The sequence below is a fragment of the Lonchura striata genome, chromosome 18 (genome assembly GCF_046129695.1).
Source record: "Lonchura striata isolate bLonStr1 chromosome 18, bLonStr1.mat, whole genome shotgun sequence".
Lineage (NCBI taxonomy): Eukaryota > Metazoa > Chordata > Aves > Passeriformes > Estrildidae > Lonchura > Lonchura striata.
This window is the reverse complement of record NC_134620.1, coordinates 14,543,199-14,565,776: the sequence shown is the minus strand read 5'-3', so window position 1 is coordinate 14,565,776 and position 22,578 is coordinate 14,543,199. Positions and strand designations below refer to the sequence as shown.

The 22,578-nt window shown below is 50.0% G+C and overlaps 1 protein-coding gene across 3 annotated transcripts in view; it reads left to right on the top strand.

The window, feature by feature from the left end:
- The window catches only part of TMEM132D (transmembrane protein 132D), a 176,400-nt gene that overhangs the window by 125,270 nt on the left and 28,552 nt on the right, over nucleotides 1-22,578 (top strand). For all 3 annotated transcript variants that reach the window (XR_013340940.1, XM_077787272.1, XM_077787271.1), the window contains exon 5: nucleotides 19,450-19,593. Coding sequence is in view for 2 of the 3 variants with exons in the window: in XM_077787272.1 (XP_077643398.1) it covers nucleotides 19,450-19,593 (144 nt within the window). In the remaining variant the exon portion in view is untranslated. The remainder of the gene's footprint in view (nucleotides 1-19,449; nucleotides 19,594-22,578) is intronic.

Genomic DNA, 22,578 nt, shown 5'->3' with positions numbered 1-22,578 from the left:
AGCCTTTCCAAGTGGCACCTGCACCTCGTGGTGGCTTTTTGGGAGCCGTGGGGAGGAGCCCAGAGCCTGCTGCCATCCCAGTCAGTGAGCCAGAAGTGGAACTCCTTAATTGCATTTTGGCAAACGCCACGGTAGCCACCAGGTATGTGGCACAGAATGAAGCTTTAGCACAGCTGCCTAATTTCAGCACATTTTCAGTGTTTCCAACTCTTTAGGCTGAGCATGTGTTTCAATGATTTAGGTCCAAGTGCATCAAATATAGGAAGAAAAGGAGCGTGAGCACTAAATCCAGAGATGAGGCATGGTTTGCACCAAAGCAACAGCTTTCTTCCTCTAGTCTGGGTTTGAATGTAGTTAGAAAAAGAAATATGTTCCAGAAGAAATGCAATTGCTCTGGCATGGAATATAAATATATCTCTGTGTGTGTATGTGTGGTTAGTGACAAGGCTGTAAAAGGCCTGGCTGACAAAGGGAACACGAAAAGGCAATTTTGTGTGTCATTCCCAGGCTGCTGCTGTGCACAGATGATGGTGAAGGGCACGTTTGCTGCCAGGCTGTGCTCCTGGCAGGGCACCCAGCCCACCTGGCCCTTCCTGTGCCCATGGAGGAGCCCTGGGCCAGCCTCAGCTCACTGCAGGCTCTGTCCCCCTCCAGCTCCTGGGGTGCACTGCCCCTTCCCTCGTGCTGCACGCAGGTTGTCAGCGTGCTCTGGACACCAATGCAGCGTGCAATATGTTCAAGAAGCAACAGGGTTTGAAATTTGCTGGAACAGTTTTGTCTGAGGTGGTGGATTAGCATTTCAAATGCTTCTTTTGTGCTAACCTCTTGGGTAAACCCTAATTATTTAAAAGTAAAAAGCTCTCAGAAATAGATGACGTTGCTAATTGAAACAGTCACAAATGAAAAACTAATGTAAATGCTTTAAGTTAGCCCAAACAATTTGTCTGTCTGTAGGGAACGTTTCAGCAATCAGAGGTAGATTAACTGTGGGGAGGAGCAGAGGGAAACAGGGAGTCTGTAGCAACATTTACTAACTGGGAGCCAAAACTCATTTGTTCCAAAAGCTGTATAGCCTCAGTCTTTGTGTTATCTGATGGTGTGAATTATTAGTGTACATTATGGGTATCTTGCATAATTTCAGAATAGTATTCCTAGAAAATTGCATTTTATTTTCCTAGTAGGGAAAAAACCCCACAAAACAAAAGCCAGGAGACAGTAAGAATCAAAAGGAATGTGTTACCTTTGGACACCAAATTCTGCCTAGTACTTTCAAAAAGATTAATTATTTTGAAGCAGTCTTTCAAGCTGAAGTTTTAAATTTTTTTTCCAGTAAACATGCAGGGTCAGAGTGGTTTTAGACAGCTCATTTAATCTGCAGCTTGAATACAAAACACAAGTTCTGCATTACCTGGCAGCCAGAGCCAGGAGATCCATCTCAGCGCGGTTTGAGCTGTGCTGCCACGGGAGATGGGAGGTTTGTGCCCCCAGCACATCTCCCTGCACCCCGGGATGGTCCAGGAGGGGAAATTATCCCTGAGCACATCTCCCTGCACCCTGGGAAGGGCAGTTCATCCCCCAGCACATCTCCCTGCACCTGGGAAGGGCAGTCCATCCCTCAGCCTCTCCCTGCAGCCCAGGCAGGGCAGTTCATCCCTCCTGAGGGAATTCAGCCACCCCAGCCCCTGCTGCTCTCAGTGCACAAAGCAGAGGGGTGATGAAATCTTGTATCCAAAGGCCAGGCTCCAATTTATTAATTGATTCCCACTGTAAGGACAGCTCCTTCTGTTCAGAGCCTCTCTCCCTGCCTGCTGACCCTTGTTGTGCCCTGGCTCTGTGGCTGCACTGTTCCAAGCATGAGCCAAAGGCACAGCAATGGAAGCAGGGCCAAGCTTTATTCCCAGATTCCCTGGAATTCCCAAGCCCTTCTTTGCAGAGCAGCCAGCCAGCACTGACACCTCTGTATCTGAACACTGAGAGTGCATCCTTCACAGGGCTGGGAATAATTAAGAATTGTTCAGAGATAAGAGGAAAAAATGTCCTGGGCTGTGCTATAGAGTTCTATCCATTCATCCTAATACAGTTTCAGAGCAAATCCCTCCATGCCATGTAAGCAGAGCTTAAAGGAAGCAGCACTCAGGATGATGCTGTAAAATGTGCTTTAATACCACAATCATTTATTATGCTCATGTTGTATCTTTCATAATAATAATAAATCTGAAAGCAAGTGTTTATGCAACATAAACCTAGCTTAAGGCAGACTGCAGAGTTTAGAAAGCTCCAAAAGCTGTTCAAAATCTCTCACAGGCTCTGAAAAAACTTAAATTCTCACTGTAGGATTTTTTCAGTGAAAGCTGTTCCTTTCCCTCCTGAGGACAGTCTTTCCCTCAGGTGCATGAGAGGGATATTTTTATGTCCTGGAGCTTTGCTCTTTGATCTGTCTGAAAGCCTTGGGTTGCACCCAAAACTCCCAGAGCACCCAGAGCCTTCAGTGTACATGTCAGAGCCTCTGGTGGAGTTTGGCTCTCGCAGGCTGTGTCTGCTGGAGGCTTTAATTGTGCTCTGCGTGCCCAGCAGTGCCTGCAATGCCACCAGATGGGCATTGCCAGGGCCTCAGCTGCTGGCAGCCTCTTGGAATGCACACTGCATTTGGCCAGAAGGACAGAAACACAGCAGGAGCCTCCTGCTGGCCCTGCAGGGACGTGTCTTCCCATTCTGGTTTATCCTTCTTCAGTGTGCAGGAGCCACTTGTGTTTCTGTGCTTCCATGGATCCCAGCAGTGCCTTTGTCCCAGGCCATCCCCTGGCACCCAAAGGTGGCTCCCAGCAGTGCCCTGTCTGTCCCAGGCCATCCCCTGGCACCCAAAGGTGGCTCCCAGCAGTGCCTCTGTCCCAGGCCATCCCCTGGCACCCAAAGGTGGCTCCCAGCAGTGCCCTGTCTGTCCCAGGCCATCCCCTGGCACCCAAAGGTGGCTCCCAGCAGTGCCTCTGTCCCAGGCCATCCCCTGGCACCCAAAGGTGGCTCCCAGCAGTGCCCTGTCTGTCCCAGGCCATCCCCTGGCACCCAAAGGTGGCTCCCAGCAGTGCCCTGTCTGTCCCAGGCCATCCCCTGGCACCCAAAGGTGGCTCCCAGCAGTGCCTCTGTCCCAGGCCATCCCCTGGCACCCAAAGGTGGCTCCCAGCAGTGCCCTGTCTGTCCCAGGCCATCCCTGTCCCCTGTCCCCCAAGGAGGTGGCTGTGCTGGTGAATCTGAGGGCAGCTGGGTGTGCAGGACACGCACTGGCAGGAGGGGAGCTGGGCTGCTGCTGTGGCTGGGGCTGTGTGGGGTGGGATTCAGGCTCCTGTGGGTTCAGAGCTCCCCTTGCAGGGCTGGGTGTCCCTTGGCATCCCTGCCAGGTCCCCGTGGCTGTGCAGGGTCCCGGTGGGCAGGGAGTGTCCCCTGGCTGGGGTGTGCCTGTGCCAGGACATGGAGGTGGGTTCTGATGGGGCACACTCTGAGGGTGGCAGCAGCTCTTTGTCACTGCAGTGACCCCACACGTGTTCCTCTGCCAGGCTGGGAAATAACTGAAAGCAAAGTTTATCCCAGGGTACATCCCAGTTGCAGAGAAATTTTCCATTTTCCCAATGGGAAATTCTCTGTCCAGGCAGGCATTTGTTGTGTTTAGAACACTCTGGTCCTTGCTCTGTCAATACAGCCTGGCAGGAGCAGCTGGCTGCTGGAACCTGTCGCTGTAGGGCACAGGAAAGCACGACACGAGCCACTGCTATTCAAGGTAAAGAAGGAGAAGGTTTATTTTCTGACTCCACCTTTTATACTTTCCCAAAGGTGACAGTGGATTGGAGGGTGAAGGTGCCACCTCTCCAAAGACATTGCACAAACCACCAGTACATCAGGTTTCTCCACCCCCATGAAGGAATGCAAAACAATATGTTGTTTACAGAAACTTGTGTGAGAAAGTTTTCTAACAGCATGTAAACTCAGAAGGCTTTAGAAAATCTTAAGAATCAGGGCGACAGGAACCTCCCCTGGAGCTGCCCCTGAGAGCAGCACTGCACCCTGTGCTGCACCGGGGTTTGGAGGAGCTGTGTGCATCAGAGTGCCCAGCTGCCTCCAGCCCCTCCGGCCTGGCTGCAGCTGCAGCAGGGCTGCAGGGATGTCCCTGCCCAGCCTGGCTGCAGCAGAGCTGCAGGGATGTCCCTGCCCAGCAGGGCTGCAGGGATGTCCCTGCCAAACCCTTCTGCAGCTCCTGCAGGGCTGCAGCAATGTCCCTGCCCAGCCTGGCTGCAGCTGCAGCAGAGCTGCAGGGATGTCCCTGCCCAGCCTGGCTGCTGCTCCTGTCCCCACAAGCTGTGCTGGCACCCAGCACAGCCCCTGCCTCCCCAGATCATTGCTGACTGGCAATGGATTATATTTTGTATAATGAGGCATGATCGAGCCCAAGTGTTTAGCATAATGGAAGAACAATAAATCATTCTGGAGCTGTCAGCATCAGATGTGGATGCTTTACATTAGGTAAATAAACAGTGCCTCATTACAGCAGGACTTTGTGTGAAATCGGGAGGCAGGAATTGCATTACTTTGTTTCAATGGGTGATAATTATTTTAAACCATTGGAGTGAATAGGCTGTAATTCATTTGTACCTCCCTTTTGTCTGCTGCCGAAGAAGACTTGAGAAATTGCCGTGCTTGTAAGCAGTGCTGTGTGTCTGGCACTGATAAATGTATCAAACTCCAGCATGACTTTATCTGGGAAACTGATTTTGATAGCTTGCTAGGATTTAGGTCATTGGATAATTCAGTGCAAACTGCAAATCTTAATGCTATTGACAGAAGACAGAGCACAAATAGGCAGCACTTTCTATAAATCCCAGACCTGTAAGTAGCTCTCCTTTCACAGATTTATGGTAAATGTCCTTGAAAGCTGTTCAGGAAAATGAGCAGGCTGGCTCAGGATTGGCAGGTTGGCTTTTCAGATTCATGGCACCCACGTTTGCCCCTCAAGATGTGTTGTAAAAGATCTGCTTTATCAGGAACGTGGGTCTGTGCAGAATACAAACTTTGTAGGATTTACAAACTTTCTGGGGTGCAGATCTGACGTCTCCAGTGCACAGGGAGAGCTCCTCTGCAGTCACTGGGGCCACATGGCTGCCAGCCTGATTTACCTGGGACTGGAGAAGTTCCTCCTGCTCAGCTTTTTGAATGCTGAAGTTCTAGACCGAGAGGCTGAGATGCACTCAGACACCCAGGAGTGTGGTTGTGTGGAGGAAAGGAGCCAAAGGAATTTTGAACATCAAAAGTAAGGGTGACATCAGGTGAAAAGATCCATGATTTTCTGGTACATTACTTGGTTTTATTTAGCTGTAAATAAAACAAATCCCCCAAACAACAACAATCTATCCTGCAAGCACACAATAAGCCAGGAGTGTCCATCTTGTGCAGAATGACTTTTGGAGTTGTGCTTTCAGAGCCTGCTCATCTCCTCCATGCTGGGAGGAAATCTGACTTGACGTGTATGATTACAGAGTTGCTTTTGTTTTGTTCCAGAAATGCAGGTCTAGCCTAGCATGAAACCCTGTGTGACAGCAGAGAAGTGACACATGTCACACCTCAAGGAGAGTGGGGACTGCGTGGCAGACACTGCCTGGGCTGCTCTCAGTCCTGCTTCCTGACGTGCTGCACTTGGCACTCCTTCAATTCAGCTGTGGAACACAGGCAAAAAAGCCTTTGCCAGCCTCAGCACCTTCTCCAGCAGCTGTAAAAATTCCCAGCACAGACGTCGTGTGTTCTGTCACTACAACACATCCCTGGGGCTTCAGTGTCATTTCAGTGAAGCTGGAGGAAATGAATGCCATTGTTTGCTCTGTGTCAGACCCGTGGGCTGGCAGAGCAAGCTTTGCTCATCATCCCTTAGCTCCCAGAGGAGGATGCTTGCACACAGGAATCAAAGCACCCCTGGTGTGCACTGGCACAGCACTGCTCTCTGAAGTGCTCAGGGAACTTTTAGCAGGAACTTTTGTGTTCAGGCCCAGCAGTTACATCTGCACTGCTGGAATTGCTGTAATATTTTGACAGATGGAGAAATCTGGGGGTGTAAGTATCGGTATTAATCATTTTGTCAGATTTAACATCAATTAATGCCTGTTTTTTGCTTGTTCTGTGATCCTGGAAGTTTCCTGATTTGAGATGCATATTTCAGAACTGCTCATTTCCCAGGAAAAATCAGAATAAGATTAGTAGGCGTGCAGTGTGTACATTATCTGTAATAGCTGTGCTCCCTGTGATCAAAGGCAGAGCTTTTCAATATGCACTTGCACAGTATCATGATCAAGAGCTGGCAAGAATAATCTCATCAGATCCGTGTAGGCAGGGTGATAACAAGTTGTTTATAGAAATTAATAGTGTGAGCTTAAATTTTTGAGATTTTCCCATGAGTGTGCTTGACCTTTTCTTCTTCAAACACTGTCAGTTCATTTTCTGAGATCCTTTGGTTCTTCATCACTTACTTAGAGCCTGAAGACAGAGTTCAGGTGTCACCTCTTGGTCAGGTGTAACTATGGTAACAAGGCAAGAACCAAGGTTTGTGGTCTTCCAATGCATATTTTGCCTGGGGTTAATAATGTCCCCAATATTGGCAGCACTTGAAATCCCCAAGCAATTACAGAAGGAATTGAAAGAAAACGAATGAGAATATTGCTACTGATAATTCTGGACATTAGAGAGCAGCTGGGAAGGAAATGAAGGCTTGTGCTAGATGGGAAAGCAGAAGTTGGGGTTGCACTCTCTGCTTTTGTGAAGGTCAGAGATGGACAGAGATGGACAGAGGTGGACGTGGCCCCTTTTCCTGCAGGGGTCCTCTCAGCCCTGAGAGCCTTCAGCTGGAGCCTGCTGTGCTTTCCAAAAACAAAGGAGGGGGACTTGTGGGAATCCTTAGAATCAGGGTTTTGGGAAAGCTGCAAAAGGCCTCAGACACAGCAGAACTGTGATCAGAGCTAAGCAGCAGATATGAGATTTGTCAGCAGAAAAATGATACAAGAAGTATAAAGTAACTACAAATAGAACAATGGTCTGTGTACTAATGCTTGTCTAGAATAACTCCCTAAGCTACAGAAAAGTTTATCTAGTGAGATATTAGCAAGTTCTAAGCTTAGTAACAGCTCTGTGCATTGTGTTTGAAGGTTTACAAGCAGGTATTGTATTGGAAATAAGCCAGCATTGTTTTAACCAAAGGTACGTGTGCTTGCAGTGGTTGGGTAGAACTGGTGTCAATGTGCTTTTGCTGTGTGTGACTGGTCAGAAAGCTTTTACAGTAAATTCTAACACTGAGTTCTTTGTCTGCTGGCAGGGCTGTGAGCTGCTGGCACCTTCCCATTGCCATCACCATGTAAAATGAGAGTGATGCTGGAAATAAACAGCTCCAGCCACGTTCCTCAGAGCCCCGTCCCGCTGGGATTTGTGCACTGTCCCTGCTGGCAGCAGTGCTCCTCACTCCCTGTGAGCAGCTGGGGAGGCCAGAGGGGCTCAGCAGAGCTGTGGTGCCTTGGGGATCTCTGCTGTGCTCCTCTTCCACAGCTCCACCAGCTCCTCTTCCATCAGTTCCTCTTCCACAGCTCCGCCAGCTCCCCTTCCACAGCCCTGCCATGGAGCTCTGGTGCTGCTGCAGCCTCTGCAGGACAAGGGGCTCCCCTCCAGCCCTCCTGGGCTCTGATTTCTGCTCGTCCCAGCAGGGATCTCAGTCCCACCTTCTGGTCCAAGTCTCAGCCATGAGGGTTTAAAATCCCCTGGTGCTCTGGGCTGCTCTGAGCAGCTCTGCTGGGAGGACCTCAGAGGTGCTGCCCCTGGAGCTGGCAGGGTTCTGGCAGGATCCCAGCAGCACTGGGAGGCTCCAGGTGGTTTCCCTGTTTTGGATTGGGGTGGGTGGTACCAGTCCCTGCAGGTGAGCTCCTGGCACTGCTCTCTGCCCTCGCTGGGTCAGGGTGGGTGCTGAGCACACCTCCTTGGGCTGCAGCCTCCAGCAGGCAGAAATACTGTTCCTGCTTCTCCACCCACCTGTGGCCTGCTGCTGAACATGGATTAAATTGTGCTTTAAGTATTACTTCTCTGATTGCAGTTGCTGGTCCTCCTCGTGAAATGGTTCCTCTGTTTTGTTTGTGTTTTCAATGGGAATGCTTTGAAAATTGCTTTGGTGCTGAGGAGAGCAGGAGGAAAACATTGCTTCACGGTGAGCATCTTGAACGAGTGTTTATACCCAGAGCATCAAATTAATTTCCCCAAAGAACAGGTTGAGCTGATCAAAACCAAAAATGATCATTGGTTTTGCACATATTTGAATACAAATAATTTAATTTCAAGAAGTCTGTTAAATGCAGCAGCTCGTGGTCATTTCCATATTTCCTCAAGCACAACATAATTATTTTCTCAGACTCCATTTCCTTGGTTTTAACCATGGAATAAGCTGTGGCATCCTTTTCTCTGGCATGCAGGCAGGTGTAACCCAGTGGCTGGGCAGCGTCAGGGCACAGCCTGAGCCCTGACGTTCCTGATCTCAGTGCCTTGGGGTGCCAGCCTGGGGAGGGGGAGCAGCAGCACATCATTCCTGTGTTTGCATTTTTCATGTTTCTCTGCAAAGCTTTTGATCCTCAGTTGAACTCCTTCGAGAATCTTAATGGAAAATAGCTGAAAGCTTTAAAATGCCTAAAACTTTTGTCAGATTTTTGTAAGTTCTCAGGAATCCTTTAGCATTTGTGAGAATTGACAATCAGCAGCACTCACATACTTAGTTTTTAATACATTATATAAATATATTTATATATTTTTAATATGTGCCTCATCACAGTAGCGAGTGGATTGCATTGCAGTTGCCCAATACCCTGCAGGCTGCAGGATTGTGATCTTTTGCTAAGCACAGAGAAGCTTAGTCAGAGGTCAGAAGTGCTCCCCAGCCCTTTCAGGGTGTTTGTGGCTGGAGCAGGAGGCAGTGTCGAGGTCAGCTCTCCTTCCTCTGTGAGTCCTTTGGTTCCACACTTGGTAATTGCTGCCCAATTCCTTAAACTTGTTCTGAGCCTCGTCTCTATGAGGGCAGGGGTCATAAACAGCAAAATAGACTGAAAAATGCCAGGACGTGACTTGGATGGCAAAAGTGTGAATTTGTCCTCCCTAAAAGCAAAGTTATTTAACATAAGAAGGGCAAAAAGCCCTTGAGTGCACGGCTGCTCCTCTGAAGGGCTCAACAATTAGGATGGAAAAGCTCCCAAATGAAGGAGAGCTGATCCAACAAACACAGGAGATGAGGTTGCAGCTGGGTGATTTGCTCTGCACAGCTGCATTTAGCTAACAGGTCAAACAGGAGAATGCCCAATATTCTGAGAATAACCTTTCTAAAAATGGTAGATAGTAAAAAAAACAAACCATTTAGTTTGATCACAGGGAGCTTTACCAACCATTTCCATTAAGCCATACACTCCCAGAGGCTGTGTCTCTTTTTGAGGTGTGTGGACCTGCCCAAACCTTTGAAAGACTGACACAAACCTCTCTCTGTGGGTAAATGTGAATCTAATTACAAGGAGTTAAGGTAAAAATCCTGACATTTTCAAAGCAAGAACCAGATTCTGATGTGAATGGTCTGAGTGTGACACCCAGACCCACATCCAGACTCTGAATTTCAAGGAGCATGATCACTGAAGTTGCTCAGCAGGCAGCTCACTTTGACTGGATTTTCATGGAGGAAATTCACTTAATTACATCTGTAAAGAAGAATTTAGGTGAGTAAAGACACACAGGTTTGAAGATGTTGTGCTTTGGCTTTTTGTGCAGCCTGGGACAGTGGAGGCTGTCGGGGTGGGTCTGAGGTCCCTCCCAGCCCTCCCAGTCTGGGATTCAGTGTGAGCTGGATGAGGGAGCACAGAGCAGTGCTGCCCAAGGAAAGGGGTGGCTTGGCAGACAGCAGTGCTTGGGATACCAGAAACAGTATTTCCCTAGATAATTATGTAGAATAAATAAGCCTGGTACAGAATCTGTTCACACAGTTGAGGAAAAGCAGATTTTAATTTCTCAGCATACAGTTTAATGTGAGCAGAATCTCTAAACAGAGAGTTGACATTGTTAACAAAGGTAATATTAGATTTGAATGAGAAACTTTGTATGGTTAATTAAAAATCAAAGGCACAGTTATAACAGAAGTAATTATCCAGGAGTATTAAATCAGTTGCAAGTCCGAGCCCATAAAAGAATTAATCAGGAATAATTCAATATTTCATATTGAGGGCTTATATTTTCCACTAATGCCAAAATCCATTCCATTAACCAGTACAATTCTTCAAGTCTCTCTGCAAACAGGGTCCCTGAAGCAGGACAGCAGGGGAACAACCCAGCGGGAAGAAGCTTTAGTTCTTGTTTGCCAGTGCAGCTCCAGTGACTAGGGGTGTCCTGTCCTCCCTGCTCCGAGTGCCCGGGGCAGCTGGAGCTGTGCGGGCTCAGGGCTCCAGGGCCAGCGTGGGACGGGCAGCTCAGAGCAGGGCAGCTCAGAGCAGGGCAGCTCAGAGCAGGGCAGCTCTGAGCAGGGCACCTCTGAGCAGGGCAGCTCAGAGCAGGGCAGCTCGGAGCAGGGCAGTGCTCGCAGGGCAGCTCGGAGCAGGGCAGCTTGGAGCAGGGCAGCTCTGAGCAGGGCAGCTTGGAGCAGGGCAGCTCTGAGCAGGGCAGCTTGGAGCAGGGCTGTGCTCGCAGGGCAGCTCGGAGCAGGGCAGCTCGGAGCAGGGCAGCTCGGAGCAGGGCAGCTCTGAGCAGGGCAGCTCGGAGCAGGGCAGCTCTGAGCAGGGCAGCTCGGAGCAGGGCAGCTCTGAGCAGGGCAGCTCTGAGCAGGGCAGCTCGGAGCAGGGCAGCTCGGAGCAGGGCAGCTCGGAGCAGGGCTGTGCTCGCAGGGCAGCTCTGAGCAGGGCAGCTCGGAGCAGGGCAGCTCTGAGCAGGGCAGCTCTGAGCAGGGCTGTGCTCGCAGGGCAGCTCTGAGCAGGGCAGCTCTGAGCAGGGCTGTGCTCGCAGGGCAGCTCTGAGCAGGGCAGCTCGGAGCAGGGCTGTGCTCGCAGGGCAGCTCTGAGCAGGGCAGCTCTGAGCAGGGCTGTGCTCGCAGGGCAGCTCTGAGCAGGGCAGCTCGGAGCAGGGCAGCTCGGAGCAGGGCAGCTCTGAGCAGGGCAGCTCGGAGCAGGGCAGCTCGGAGCAGGGCACCTCTGAGCAGGGCAGTGCTCGCAGGGCAGCTCTGAGCAGGGCAGCTCGGAGCAGGGCAGCTCTGAGCAGGGCAGCTTGGAGCAGGGCTGTGCTCGCAGGGCTTTTCCTCACCTGCAAACGAGGAGCAGCTGCGGGAAGGAAATGGAACTTTTCCTCCTGCGCTGACTTCCAGAGAATTGCTGGCTGCAAATCTCTGCATACACCAGATTAGGAAAGCACTTGAAATGTCCTGGGTATAAAATATGTAATTTGATGGCAAGTCCAGATTTATTTCCTTGAGGACACTGTGCTGAGACCAACGAGCTCTCTGCCAATCGTTCCGGAAGGATTAGGCATTAAACAAGAGTCACAGGACACACAGCGTGGTCTTAAAGGCATTGAATCTGAAGCAAGCATGTTCCCCAGGATATTATTACAAGATTCTTCATGTCTTTTTTCTAATGGCTTTTTGGATTCTCTGCTTTCAGCCTGCCACAACCAGCTTTACAAGTGTCCGACCTCTCCTTTTCTCTGTTATTAATTCTTTTTCCTATTGTAAAGCATTCTTCTGTCTGCCTAACTGCTTCTTAAGTTTATTGCTTTTCTGTGGTGCTGTTAGGGATTTTATTTCCCAATTGGTATTACTTTTTAACTACTCATGTAAATCTGTATCAGTTCAGATTCATGCAGAAAAAACAATTTGTCACAAATCTGTAAAGGCTAAATGATCAAAGCAGAGCTTGCGGGCTCACTGCTTTCTTTCTCAGCCTACTTCTAGACCTAAAAATGTTTTATCTTCATTCAGATTCTGATACTGCCCTTTACCAGAGCCTTTATGTGTGGCAGGGAGTCAAATGTGGGGGTCACTTCCCTGGCATATCTGTGAAATCAGCAGAGTTGCACCCATTTCTATCCTGGCAGCTGCTGTCACTGGCTAATCACAGAGGAAGAGTTCTAAGTGAGCAGTGCCACTGAAATCCAGGCACAGAAACACCACTGTGGGCACGGAATTTGTAACTAGGGAGATTAGGAATAAAACTTTGCTTGCTGTGTTCTGTTAAAAAAAAAAGATCATTTTCTTCCCAAGACCAAATGCAGAGAGCTGAAGATTTGGCTCCTCAGCTGGAGGGATGGCAGTGGTAGAACCACATACACGGGATAAATGGGTTTGGTGCCTAGAAACAGGGAGTGAGTGCCCCGGTGAGGGTGAGGTTGCCACAGGCAGAGGGTGCAGCCCTGCAGGCAGGAGCAGCATCCTTGTCCAGCCACTGCCTGGGTCTCACAGCACCCAGATTGCTGTGCTGTGACCCAAATTCTGTCCTGGCCGCCACGGCATCCTCAGGAAGGTCATGCTCACATGTCTCAGAGCAGACCTTGGCCCCATTTGCCATATGGGAGCTGGAACATGGTTCTTTTTCTGAATGTCCCGGTTGTTTATTTTTGTGTTTCTGTTTAAAGCTCAGCTCAGGAGCTAATTACGAAGGCAGCAGAGCCCGCTGGCTGCAGGCTGCCCCCTGCTCTGCCCTGAGTCTGCTCATGAATGAATTGTTGGGTTGCAGGCAGCTTTCCAAGGCCCTGTGATGGTCCCAGTTTAGCTCAGGCTGCTTCTTGCCTGACATTCCTAAATGTGAACGTGCTACACAAAGCGCCAGGCCAGTCTGGAAGGGGATTTTGGAACAGGCAGTTCAGTCACTTCTCCTCTGCACAGTGACCTGGAACACGAGTTCTCTTTTCCTTAAAACCCTTCTTCTCTTTAGAAAAGTGAAAAACTGCTTCGGTCCTTGCTCTGTGCCTCTGCCAAGGGAGTTGACAGGAATTGCCACATTTGGGCAGATTTCATCCCTGCAAATCTGTTGTTGTCTCATGGTCCCTGCATCATTTGCCCCTTGTGCTGCCACCCCCTTGGTCCGTGGTGGCTGCTGCTGGCAGGGTTTTCCCCGTGCAGCAGGGCAGAGGGGCAGCAGAGCTCCAGGGTGGCTGGTGGCTGTGTCCCTGGGGGCTTGGGCAGCTCATAGCCTCACTGCTTCTCAGCATCCTCTGGAAAGCTGCAGGAGCACCAGCAGAGCTTCCAGAATGGTGGGGAAATCAGCTCAGAGCTGATGAACGTGTTGATAAATGGGTTTCTTGCCCTTGAGGTCGACAAGCCTGGCAGCCCTGCTGTGCACAGTCCATCCCCTCCCCGCCAGCCCAGCCCAGCGAGCCTCGGTGGCTCCGTGCCTGTGCCACATCCAGAGTGACCCTGCAGTGCCCCGGGCAGGGCAGAGCCCGGAGCATCCCCTGGCACAGGTGTGCCCAGCTGGCACACCGTGCCCCTGCCTCCCTGCCCCTCGCCCTGCTCCCTCCTGCCAGGTGATCTCCTGCCCTTTTCCCAGCTCTTCCCTGGCACCTGCAGAGCTGGGTGCTTTACAGCCTCTTTAAAATTCAGCTGTGCCACAGTGGCTGCTGGACCTGGGGGCAGGCTGCCAGCTCCTCTGCCAGCTCTCCTGCCAGGGCACCCACCTGCCCCTCCTGGGCTGTCTGGCAGCCTGCTGGGGACAGCCAGGAGGAAATCCTCCCCAGAGGGGTGGTGTGGTTCCTTTTCAGACCAGCCGTGTTGGTTATCAGCTCAAGCAGCCTGTCTAGGGAATCACGTATGCACACACAGCTCCGTGCAGTTACAGTCTGGGGCCTGTGAATTAATTAACAATTCCTCTGAAGAGCCAGAGCTGACAACTCTGAGCTCTGATACAGCAGGGAAGGTGTGTGACAGCTCCCTGGGATGGTGGCAGCTACTTAGCACTGCAAACCACCCAAACACCAAAGGAGGGCTCCCCAGAAGGATGCTAACACAATTCCTAAATGCTACACATCAAAGAGACTTGGTTGTCTTAAACCCGGGACAAATTAAATGTACATTGCCTGTGCAGCTGGGGAAAAGTGAACCCCGTGGGAGGGTTTGCCTCCCCAGCTGTGGGCTGTGAAGGAGCCCCAGTGCAGCCTGGTGGCTTTGCTGGTGCTGTCACAGCCTGTCCCAGTGCTGAGCAGCTCATTCCCTCTCCAGTGTGCTCCCCGAAGCACAGAAAGCACAGGTTTAAAACTCACTTCTGCTCAGGGGAGTCCCAGTTGGAGGCGTGACACCCTTGGGTGCCTCTGCCAGCAGCAGAGAGCCCAGAAGGGAGGCAACAGCCCTCCCCAGCACTTGCTCTTGCACTTGTTGTGTTTTCCCCTTGTGCCTGCAAGGGAGCTGTTCCTGCAGCCTGGTGGCTGCTGCAGCAGCCCGAGCTGGGCTCTGAGCAGGGCTGGACACTGCACAGACACAAACCAAATCCAGATCCCTGCTTGGAGCCCCTCCAGCTGAGCCACACCAGGCAGGCAGCGTGAGGAGAAGGGACACAACAGGCAAATGTGCTTTTCTCTCCCTGGGGGTGAGATGATTTATTCTTCCTGGCTCTTTTCATCACTCAGAGATGTGGAATTGCATCCTGCAATCACAGGCAGTGCCCACATTGGGATTGCCTGTGTTTGCTACACACCTGTGAAACAAGGGAATTACCAGCCCGGCCCCTGGGGCAGGTACAGCAGCACTGCATTTGCCTGCTGAGATGCATTTCTGTCCTGCTTGAGCTTTTTCCTGAGCGTCACAGGCTGTGCAAGAGAACCCTCCTGCTGCTGGTCCTCTTCTAATGATCCCCCTGTTCCTCTGTGCCTAACCCTAATCCAGCCCTGCCTCTCCTTCTGCTCCTGTCCCCTGTTTGCTGCTCTCAGCACTGCATTGCATCTTCAGCTTTCCTTCCCCACCCTCCTCCAGCCCTCGTGACAGATTCTGTCCACACCGAGATGAAAGTTGGCTAATAAGAATATAAAATTGCTGAAAGGCTTTGCAAGAGTTAAGTCTGAGATTAAATAGAATGAGGTATTTTTCCTGGATGCCTTGTGTGTGACAGTAGGAGGGGCAGACAGTCTCTGATTATCCCACGTTGTTTTTTCCCTACAGTACAATCCAGCCATTGGCTGTGCTCTGGTTTTTAACTGGAAAATTGTGGTTGCTGGGCTTTGTGTGTATTTGGGGTTTTGTTTCACAGCTCATCCTTGCCACTTCTGCTCCTCCCTGTGATTCTGCCCCAGTGAGGCTGGAGGTGTCACCCCCATCCCAAAATGATTCCAGGAATCACAGGCTGAGGAAGAAAGGGTTAAAAATATACCCTAGTGTTGATTCTGCCACCCACTCCTTTCCAAACAATGGTTTGCAGGCACATTTTACCATTCAGAAAATGCATTTTCCCCTCTCCAGCACTGTGTGGAGGAGTGGGAGTCAGCGGGTAGATCTGTCCAGAGAAATGTGCATTTGGGTTTTGGGTGCTCCTTTCTGCCTCTGTGTCAGCAATTCTGCCCCTGGAGCTCTCCTGCCTGCACCGAGGAAAAAGGGAAACTGATGAAGTAGCAAGTGCTTGAATGAAATGGGATTAATTTGCTGATATCCCCCTCCTCTCTCCCATTCCCAGAGACTCCAGATTCCATTCTGCAGGATGAAACGTGCCCACATTAAACCACACATTTAACCCTGGAGTTCATGTCAGTCTTGTCACATTTTCTCCTTCAGGTTTCACCATGATTTCTCATATTTGCAGTATTTCAGCTTGTACTTTCAACTCTTCTGTTTATATAAAAGGTCTCACATATTAATTTGGGTTATTTCTGGCCACTACTCCTTTGTTCCTTTGGACACTGAAGAATTGCAGCTGATTTTTCAATAATTTTTCCAGCGCATCCGAAAGAATCTGGAAGCAACAGGGGAAATAAGGAAATCGGGATTATATTTTATATATTTCAAGCTGTTTGCAAGCTCAGAGCTGACAATAATGGCCTGCAGGCGAGGAAATCTTCTTTGGAGCAATTTTGGTTTCTCTGCAGCACCTTGTATCTAGCCCCACCAGCTGCTTCTAAAACTTGTACTTGAGCTGCCATAATCTTATCATTAAAGGTGGATTTAGGGTTTAAGAGGCGATGAAGAACCCTTTTCCTTGCAGCCAGGGCTGGGAGATGACTCTGCACTCCGGGTGCAAGCTCAGCTTCGCCCCAGCTCAGCTCCAATCCCGGCCAGGGCAGGGCTGGAGCCACGGGCAGCAGCTCTGGGGTGCAGCTCTTGGCTTTTCCTCCTGTGCTTCCTGACTCCCCAAACCCCGTCCCTGGCTGCTTTTGTTCCCGACCCTTGCAGGGCTAACAGGAGGAAAAAAGCTGAGTTTGACCACATCCATGAGAATGTCAAGCATTTAGACTTTATTGGTTTAGAAGCTTACTAAATTTAAACAGAAGCATTAACATGGCCTTAGGCTCTCTTGACAGTTATAAACTCTTCCTTGGGGGGATTTCTGTAATGCTTTCTAATCAGCTTAAGGAGTTAATTAAACAGCTGTCACTTAGCTGCTTAATTCTGAGACTTGATGCTAAATAAGATTTGAAATTAGTTATGCATGACTGAAGCATGGATCCTCTGCTATCAGCAAGATGGCTGCGACTTGAACAGGAGGCAAAGCTCGGGCTTTTTTTAACTAAACAGTGAAAAGATTCAAGGTGGGACCCTGGATTAATGCTCTACATGCTGATTAATAGAAATTACATTAAAAATAGAGAAGGTTAAGGAGTGTGAAATGGGAGGGATTTCCAGGCAGCTGCTCAGTCTCGTTTGTGCACTCTCTGCACTTCAGGAGATTTTGGGGTCAGTTTATTCTTTCCTGATTGCACTCGCAGCCCAGGAGCCAAAACACCTACTGGAACCTGAGAGGAGCACTCTTGATTTTTGAAATTTGACTTTTAGCCTGCAAAGATAGATGCCACAGCTCTAATGAAGAATGTGGAGATCTGCTGTGCTTCTAGAACATGAGTTGCAGTGTCAGGGGCAGTTTTTAATCTTCTTTTCCCGGTGGATTGGAGCAGGACAAGCACTGCTCCTCCTGAAGGGCGTGGTGGGTGGAAGGATGCACCTCACTGCCAGAGAAAAGCAAGAATGCAGTTTATTGGTGATGAAGGCAGCAGGTTAAATGCAGGGATGAATGCAGCGGCTGACAGGGTGAGCACAAGGGGCTGCTGAGCATCCCCAGCCAGGCTCAGAGCCAGCAGAGGCAGGGACAGCCTCCCTGGGGTGCTGGGGCTCAGAGGGGACCCCCTTGTGTCCCCAACTGCGGAGCTGGGGGGCAGCTGCAGCAAAGCCAGGCCTGAGTTAGGCATGCATTGACCTCTTCCAAAAGTTATATACACACACATCCACACACAAGCATTAGGAAATGCTATCTGTGTGTGCACAGACAACAGAAACAGAAATTTGGAAAGATTTATAAAGATATTGTAAAGTCCTTTTTTTCTACCCTAGGAAAGATAAGGCAAAAGATGTCTGAAGGGAAATTAAATTTCAGGGAAGCTACCTATTAAAATTGAAAAAACCTAATAGGTATTCACCTCTGCATTTCAAGTTAAATTGATGCTTACTGTGTACATCTTCTGAATATGTTTCTGCTGGAGGGCTTAATATGCTCAGTTATTTAATATGAATCTCTTCAGTAAGCAAAGAACACTCTAGCATCTTCTTTAAGATGCTTTATACTATTTATACTATTTATTTACCGTGGTAGCAATTTCAGAATAAAGATTACCTGGTCTTCCATTTCTATTACACGCAGAGACATGTTTTTCTCTGATTATTTCATTTTATTATTGGAGGGGCTCAGTGTAAGTGAATTATAAAGAAATGCTGTGTTAATAATTAGAGAAAGTTCAGCACCTTTTTAATAGCTGCTGAGGGAATCAACTTTTACAGTGAGACTGTTTGGCTGTAGCCTTGCAAAAGCATAACTGTTCCCATCCTGAGGAGCTCTGACATCTTATCTCCTGTAATCTGTGTTAGTTATAGATAAAGAACACAATATTTCTTCAGGAGCTTCCTTTTCCACTCAAGCAGCAAAAAGCAGCAGTTACAAATGAGGAACTATTTGGATTTATGGCTTTGGCGTGCTGAGGCTCTGAGCTGTAAATCTCAGGAGTGGCTTTGTTTCCTGGGGTGCAGGCGTTGCCACACGGGATGTTCAGCCCCCCTGGCTGGGAGAGGCTGCAGGAGCACTCCGTGCCCTGCAGCGGGGCTGCTCTGGTGCTGCTGTCCCTGGGCTTGGGGACAGGGAGAGCAGTGCCCGAGGAACCATCCCCTGAGCCTCCTGGAGAAGAGAAACTCTGGGCAGAGCACCAGCCCAGGACTGCCAGGGCAGGACAGCCCAGTGCCACCCAGTGCCACTCAGTGCTGCCCAGAGCCACCCAGTGTCACCCAGTGCTGCCCAGTGCCACCCATGGACAGTCCAGTGCCAGCCAGTGCCAGATGGGCTGAGCACAGCGCTGCAGCTGCAGCCTCCCGCAGGGCAGGGCAGAGAGGAGCAGGGCAGAGAGGAGCAGGGCAGTGAGGAGCAGGGCAGAGAGGAGCAGGACAGAGAGGAGCAGGGCAGTGAGGAGCAGGGCAGTGAGGAGCAGGGCAGAGGAGCAGGGCAGTGAGGGGCAGGGCAGAGAGGAGCAGGGCAGAGAGGAGCAGGACAGTGAGGAGCAGGGCAGAGAGGAGCAGGGCAGTGAGGAGCAGGGCAGTGAGGAGCAGGGCAGAGGAGCAGGGCAGTGAGGGGCAGGGCAGAGAGGAGCAGGGCAGAGAGGGGCAGGACAGTGAGGAACAGTGAGGAACAGGGCAGAGGAGCAGGGCAGTGAGGAACAGGGCAGAGAGGAGCAGGGCAGAGAGGAGCAGGACAGTGAGGAACAGTGAGGAACAGGGCAGAGAGGAGCAGGGCAGAGAGGAGCAGGGCAGAGAGGAGCAGGGCAGAGAGGAGCAGGGCAGAGAGGGGCAGGGCAGAGAGGAGCAGGGCAGAGAGGAGCAGGACAGAGAGGAGCAGGGCAGAGAGGAGCAGGGCAGAGAGGAGCAGGGCAGAGAGGAGCAGGGCAGTGAGGGGCAGGGCAGAGAGGAGCAGGGCAGTGAGGGGCAGGGCAGAGAGGAGCAGGACAGAGAGGAGCAGGGCAGGGCAGTGAGGAGCAGGGCAGAGAGGAGCAGGACAGAGAGGAGCAGGGCAGGGCAGTGAGGAGCAGGGCAGTGAGGAGCAGGGCAGAGGAGCAGGGCAGTGAGGAACAGGGCAGGGCAGAGAGGAGCAGCATCCCCAGCACTCGGAGCAGTTCCTGCCCCAGCCATGAGGAATCAGAGCTGACTCTGGGTGTATAAAGCCTTCCTAGAGAATAGGTGTGTAAGTGGCCCTTGTTTTCTTTTAGGAAGCAGAGATCCTGAACACAGCCGTTCTCACTGGCAAGACAGTGGCTGTCCCTGTCAAGGTGGTTTCTGTGGAAGATGATGGGACAGTGACAGACCTCGTGGACTCCGTGGAATGCAGATCATCAGATGAAGATGTCATTAAGGTAGGACCAGGCTGCAGAGCACTGCTGGTCTCTAATGGAACAAGTTCTTTCATTTTCTGACTGCTCTCCTGCTGGAACACCAAGATTTATTATTGCTGTTATTGCTGTATAGCTCGCTCCAGCGAAGCAACAAAGCAAACACAAAACCACAATTTTCCCTCCTGCTCGTCAAACACGTGGGGCTGTCTGACACTTCCCCTTGGGGAGCATCTCCAGAGTTGTCTCTGCCCAGCCTCCCTGGTCCCACGGGCTGTGGAATGCTGCTGGCAGCGTGCTGCTGCTCTGTGCCTGGCCGGGGACAGGGGGACACTCCCAGGAGGGACACTCCCAGGAGTGCCTGCAAGTTCCTTTTTGGCCTTGAAAGGGGAGGCTCACACCAAACCTTCAAGGTAATCCGTGCTTCTTGGGGGCTTTCAGCCAGTCCCAATGTTCCCACTGAAATCCTGTAAGGATCAGCCCTGCAGATTTCTAAAATCTGCGGGATGAATGGCAAAGAGGAAGGGGCAGTGGTGATGGTGGCAGATAAAGCACAGAGGATTCCGGCAGGGTGACACTAAAGTCGCCTTTCTGCAGCAGCTTTTATCTTTTCACAAACTCCTCTGTGGCTGTCACTCCAGAAGAGGAAACAAGAGAAGCAGCTACGAATGAAAGTTAAAATTGAATTTTAAACTTTTTTTCATAACCAGCACAAACCCTCCAGGCCACGCTCCCAGCTGCTGGGAATGGCTGTTAACCCATTCACTGCTGGGAGCTGCTCCTTCCTGGGGCCCTGGCATTGCCCAGGGCTGCCTGGAGCTCACTGGGGTTCTGCTCTGCCCTGGCTCCTCTGCTCTGGGCTCCAGCAGCTCCAAAACCTCCTGAGCCCTAAACCCACCCCTGCTGTGGGCACGTCCTGCCTCTGCGGGCACAGGGGACTCACTGCCATTTGGGAATGTGAGACATACCCACAGGTTTGGTGGCTGCCTGCCACAGAGCCAGTGACAACTCGGGCAGAATGAGCGGAGAACAGAGCTGGGCAGAGATGTAGATGGTTTCTCCTGAGCTATCTGTTCTGACAGAAAAGGAAATAATTGCAATTTCTATGCTCATTGCACTTGTTTTAAGTAATTTCTTCACGGTCATTTCTTATACATGAGATGAACACCAGCAATTTCAAAGTTTAGTATTTTTAATGTTCTCCTTTTAGAATCTTCTCAATGTTCCTACTTTCCTGGTTAGCCCCCGTGTTGGTATTTTCTGATTAAGCATGTCGTTGTGGCTGTATTATTAGGAACCTTTGGGGTTTGGGGTTTTTTCTCTTCTGTGAAGCCCTTTTGGATCTGGTAAATCTGCCAAAAATAGCAAATTGTTGGACTTCATTTAGGTTTAAAAACAGAAGGAAATTATTTGTCCTTATGTTGTGGGAGTTAATGGATAAGTCCTTCCTAACTCGCTCATCTTCCATTTAATTTTTTTGGTGAATTTAAAAAAAAATATTTTGAAAGCAAATCCATCGTTTGGAAGGCATGTGAAAAGCCAGATTTGCTTGCAGATGTTGTGGCCGTTGCCTGCGAGGACATGAATGTGCTGGTGTGTGTGGTGATTCACACAGCCACACCATTAACAGGGCTGTTAATGACACCCTGCCACAGGGCTCCCAGCAGGGATCAGCACATCCCGGCCCCTCCTGCAGCAGCAGAGAGGTTTCTGCACAGCCAGAATCAGGGGCCACTTTAAAGTGAGCTCTTAATTGGAAATGTGTCTCCAGTTTCCAGTTTACCTGCTCCGGTTCAGAGCAAGCCTCGTTCACAGGCATCTAATGAAGATAAAGATATATAATTACTGGCCAGCCTTCAGCATGCTGCAGTAATTAGAGTTCCTGTACTCTGGGCATTGGAGTGGCGAATAGAAAATGGAAGAAAAACATGCTTAAGATGCCCACTGAAATAGAAAGATTAAGATTACCTTTTTAGGGGTCTTTACTGGTGCTGTTTTTCAGTGCATCTGTCAAGTAGCATCTAACAGATTGATTATGTCTTCGTGGCTTAGCTTTTATTCCTGTTTTTTTGGTGTTGATTAATGATGAGGTTAAGCTCATTTTCATTGCAGAATGAGGGTACCTCATTCTTCTTTTTGTTTCAGGGTCCACATTTATTACTCACTTCTTTCATCTGAGACTTCAAAGAACTTTAAAGAGCTGGTCCAAACTCTGCACTGACTCTTTTTGTGCCCAAGTGCACCCACCTGAACGTGGTTGAATTTGTCAGAGCAGAATTTAGTCCATTGAAGCAACATTGTTTTTGACAAATGATTCTCAGAAACTATTTGGTCCAGCACGACAGAATAACCACACCGGAAAATGGAGGTGTGTTACAGGCTGTTTCACTAATGAGGACTGTGAGACACAGAAAAGTTAAGGTGTAAATTTCAAAGTGCTGTCAAGTGCGGACCATTTGTAGAGAGTAGAACTCCTACTGAACTAATGGGGAAAAAAAAGAGAGATTTTTGAGCAGACTTTATTTTTGCTGAGTTATTAGTAAGGAATAAACTCTCAAGATTATTTTAATCAAGAATAAGGAGAGAAGAAAAATAATCTTTTAATCTTTCATTTTGAAAAGACATTTCTGTTTCCAAATGGCCATTTTTTTCAAGGCTCAACAAAGCCTGGAAGTTTCCAAAGCAACACTTTCCAGTGCTCTGGGTTTTCAGTTTGACGAGTTAATTGAAAATCTGCATTTCAGTTACCCTGAAACGAAAGCTCCTTTTTGTTCATTTTGTTTGATCAGACACCTGAAAGCTGCCAGAAGCCAGTGCTGGGAGCAGCACTCGGCTCCTCTGCCCTTTTTGTGCTCTGCATTTCCCAGAGCTCTGCATTGAAAGCCGGTGCCAGCCGGAGCCGTGTGCTGCTCCAGCAGAGCCCTGCAGCTCGGGGCTGTGCATGCATGGCAACAAGTGCTGGCCTCGGGGAGTGCAGGGGGCTTGCTGCTGCTGCTGGCACCCTTGGCA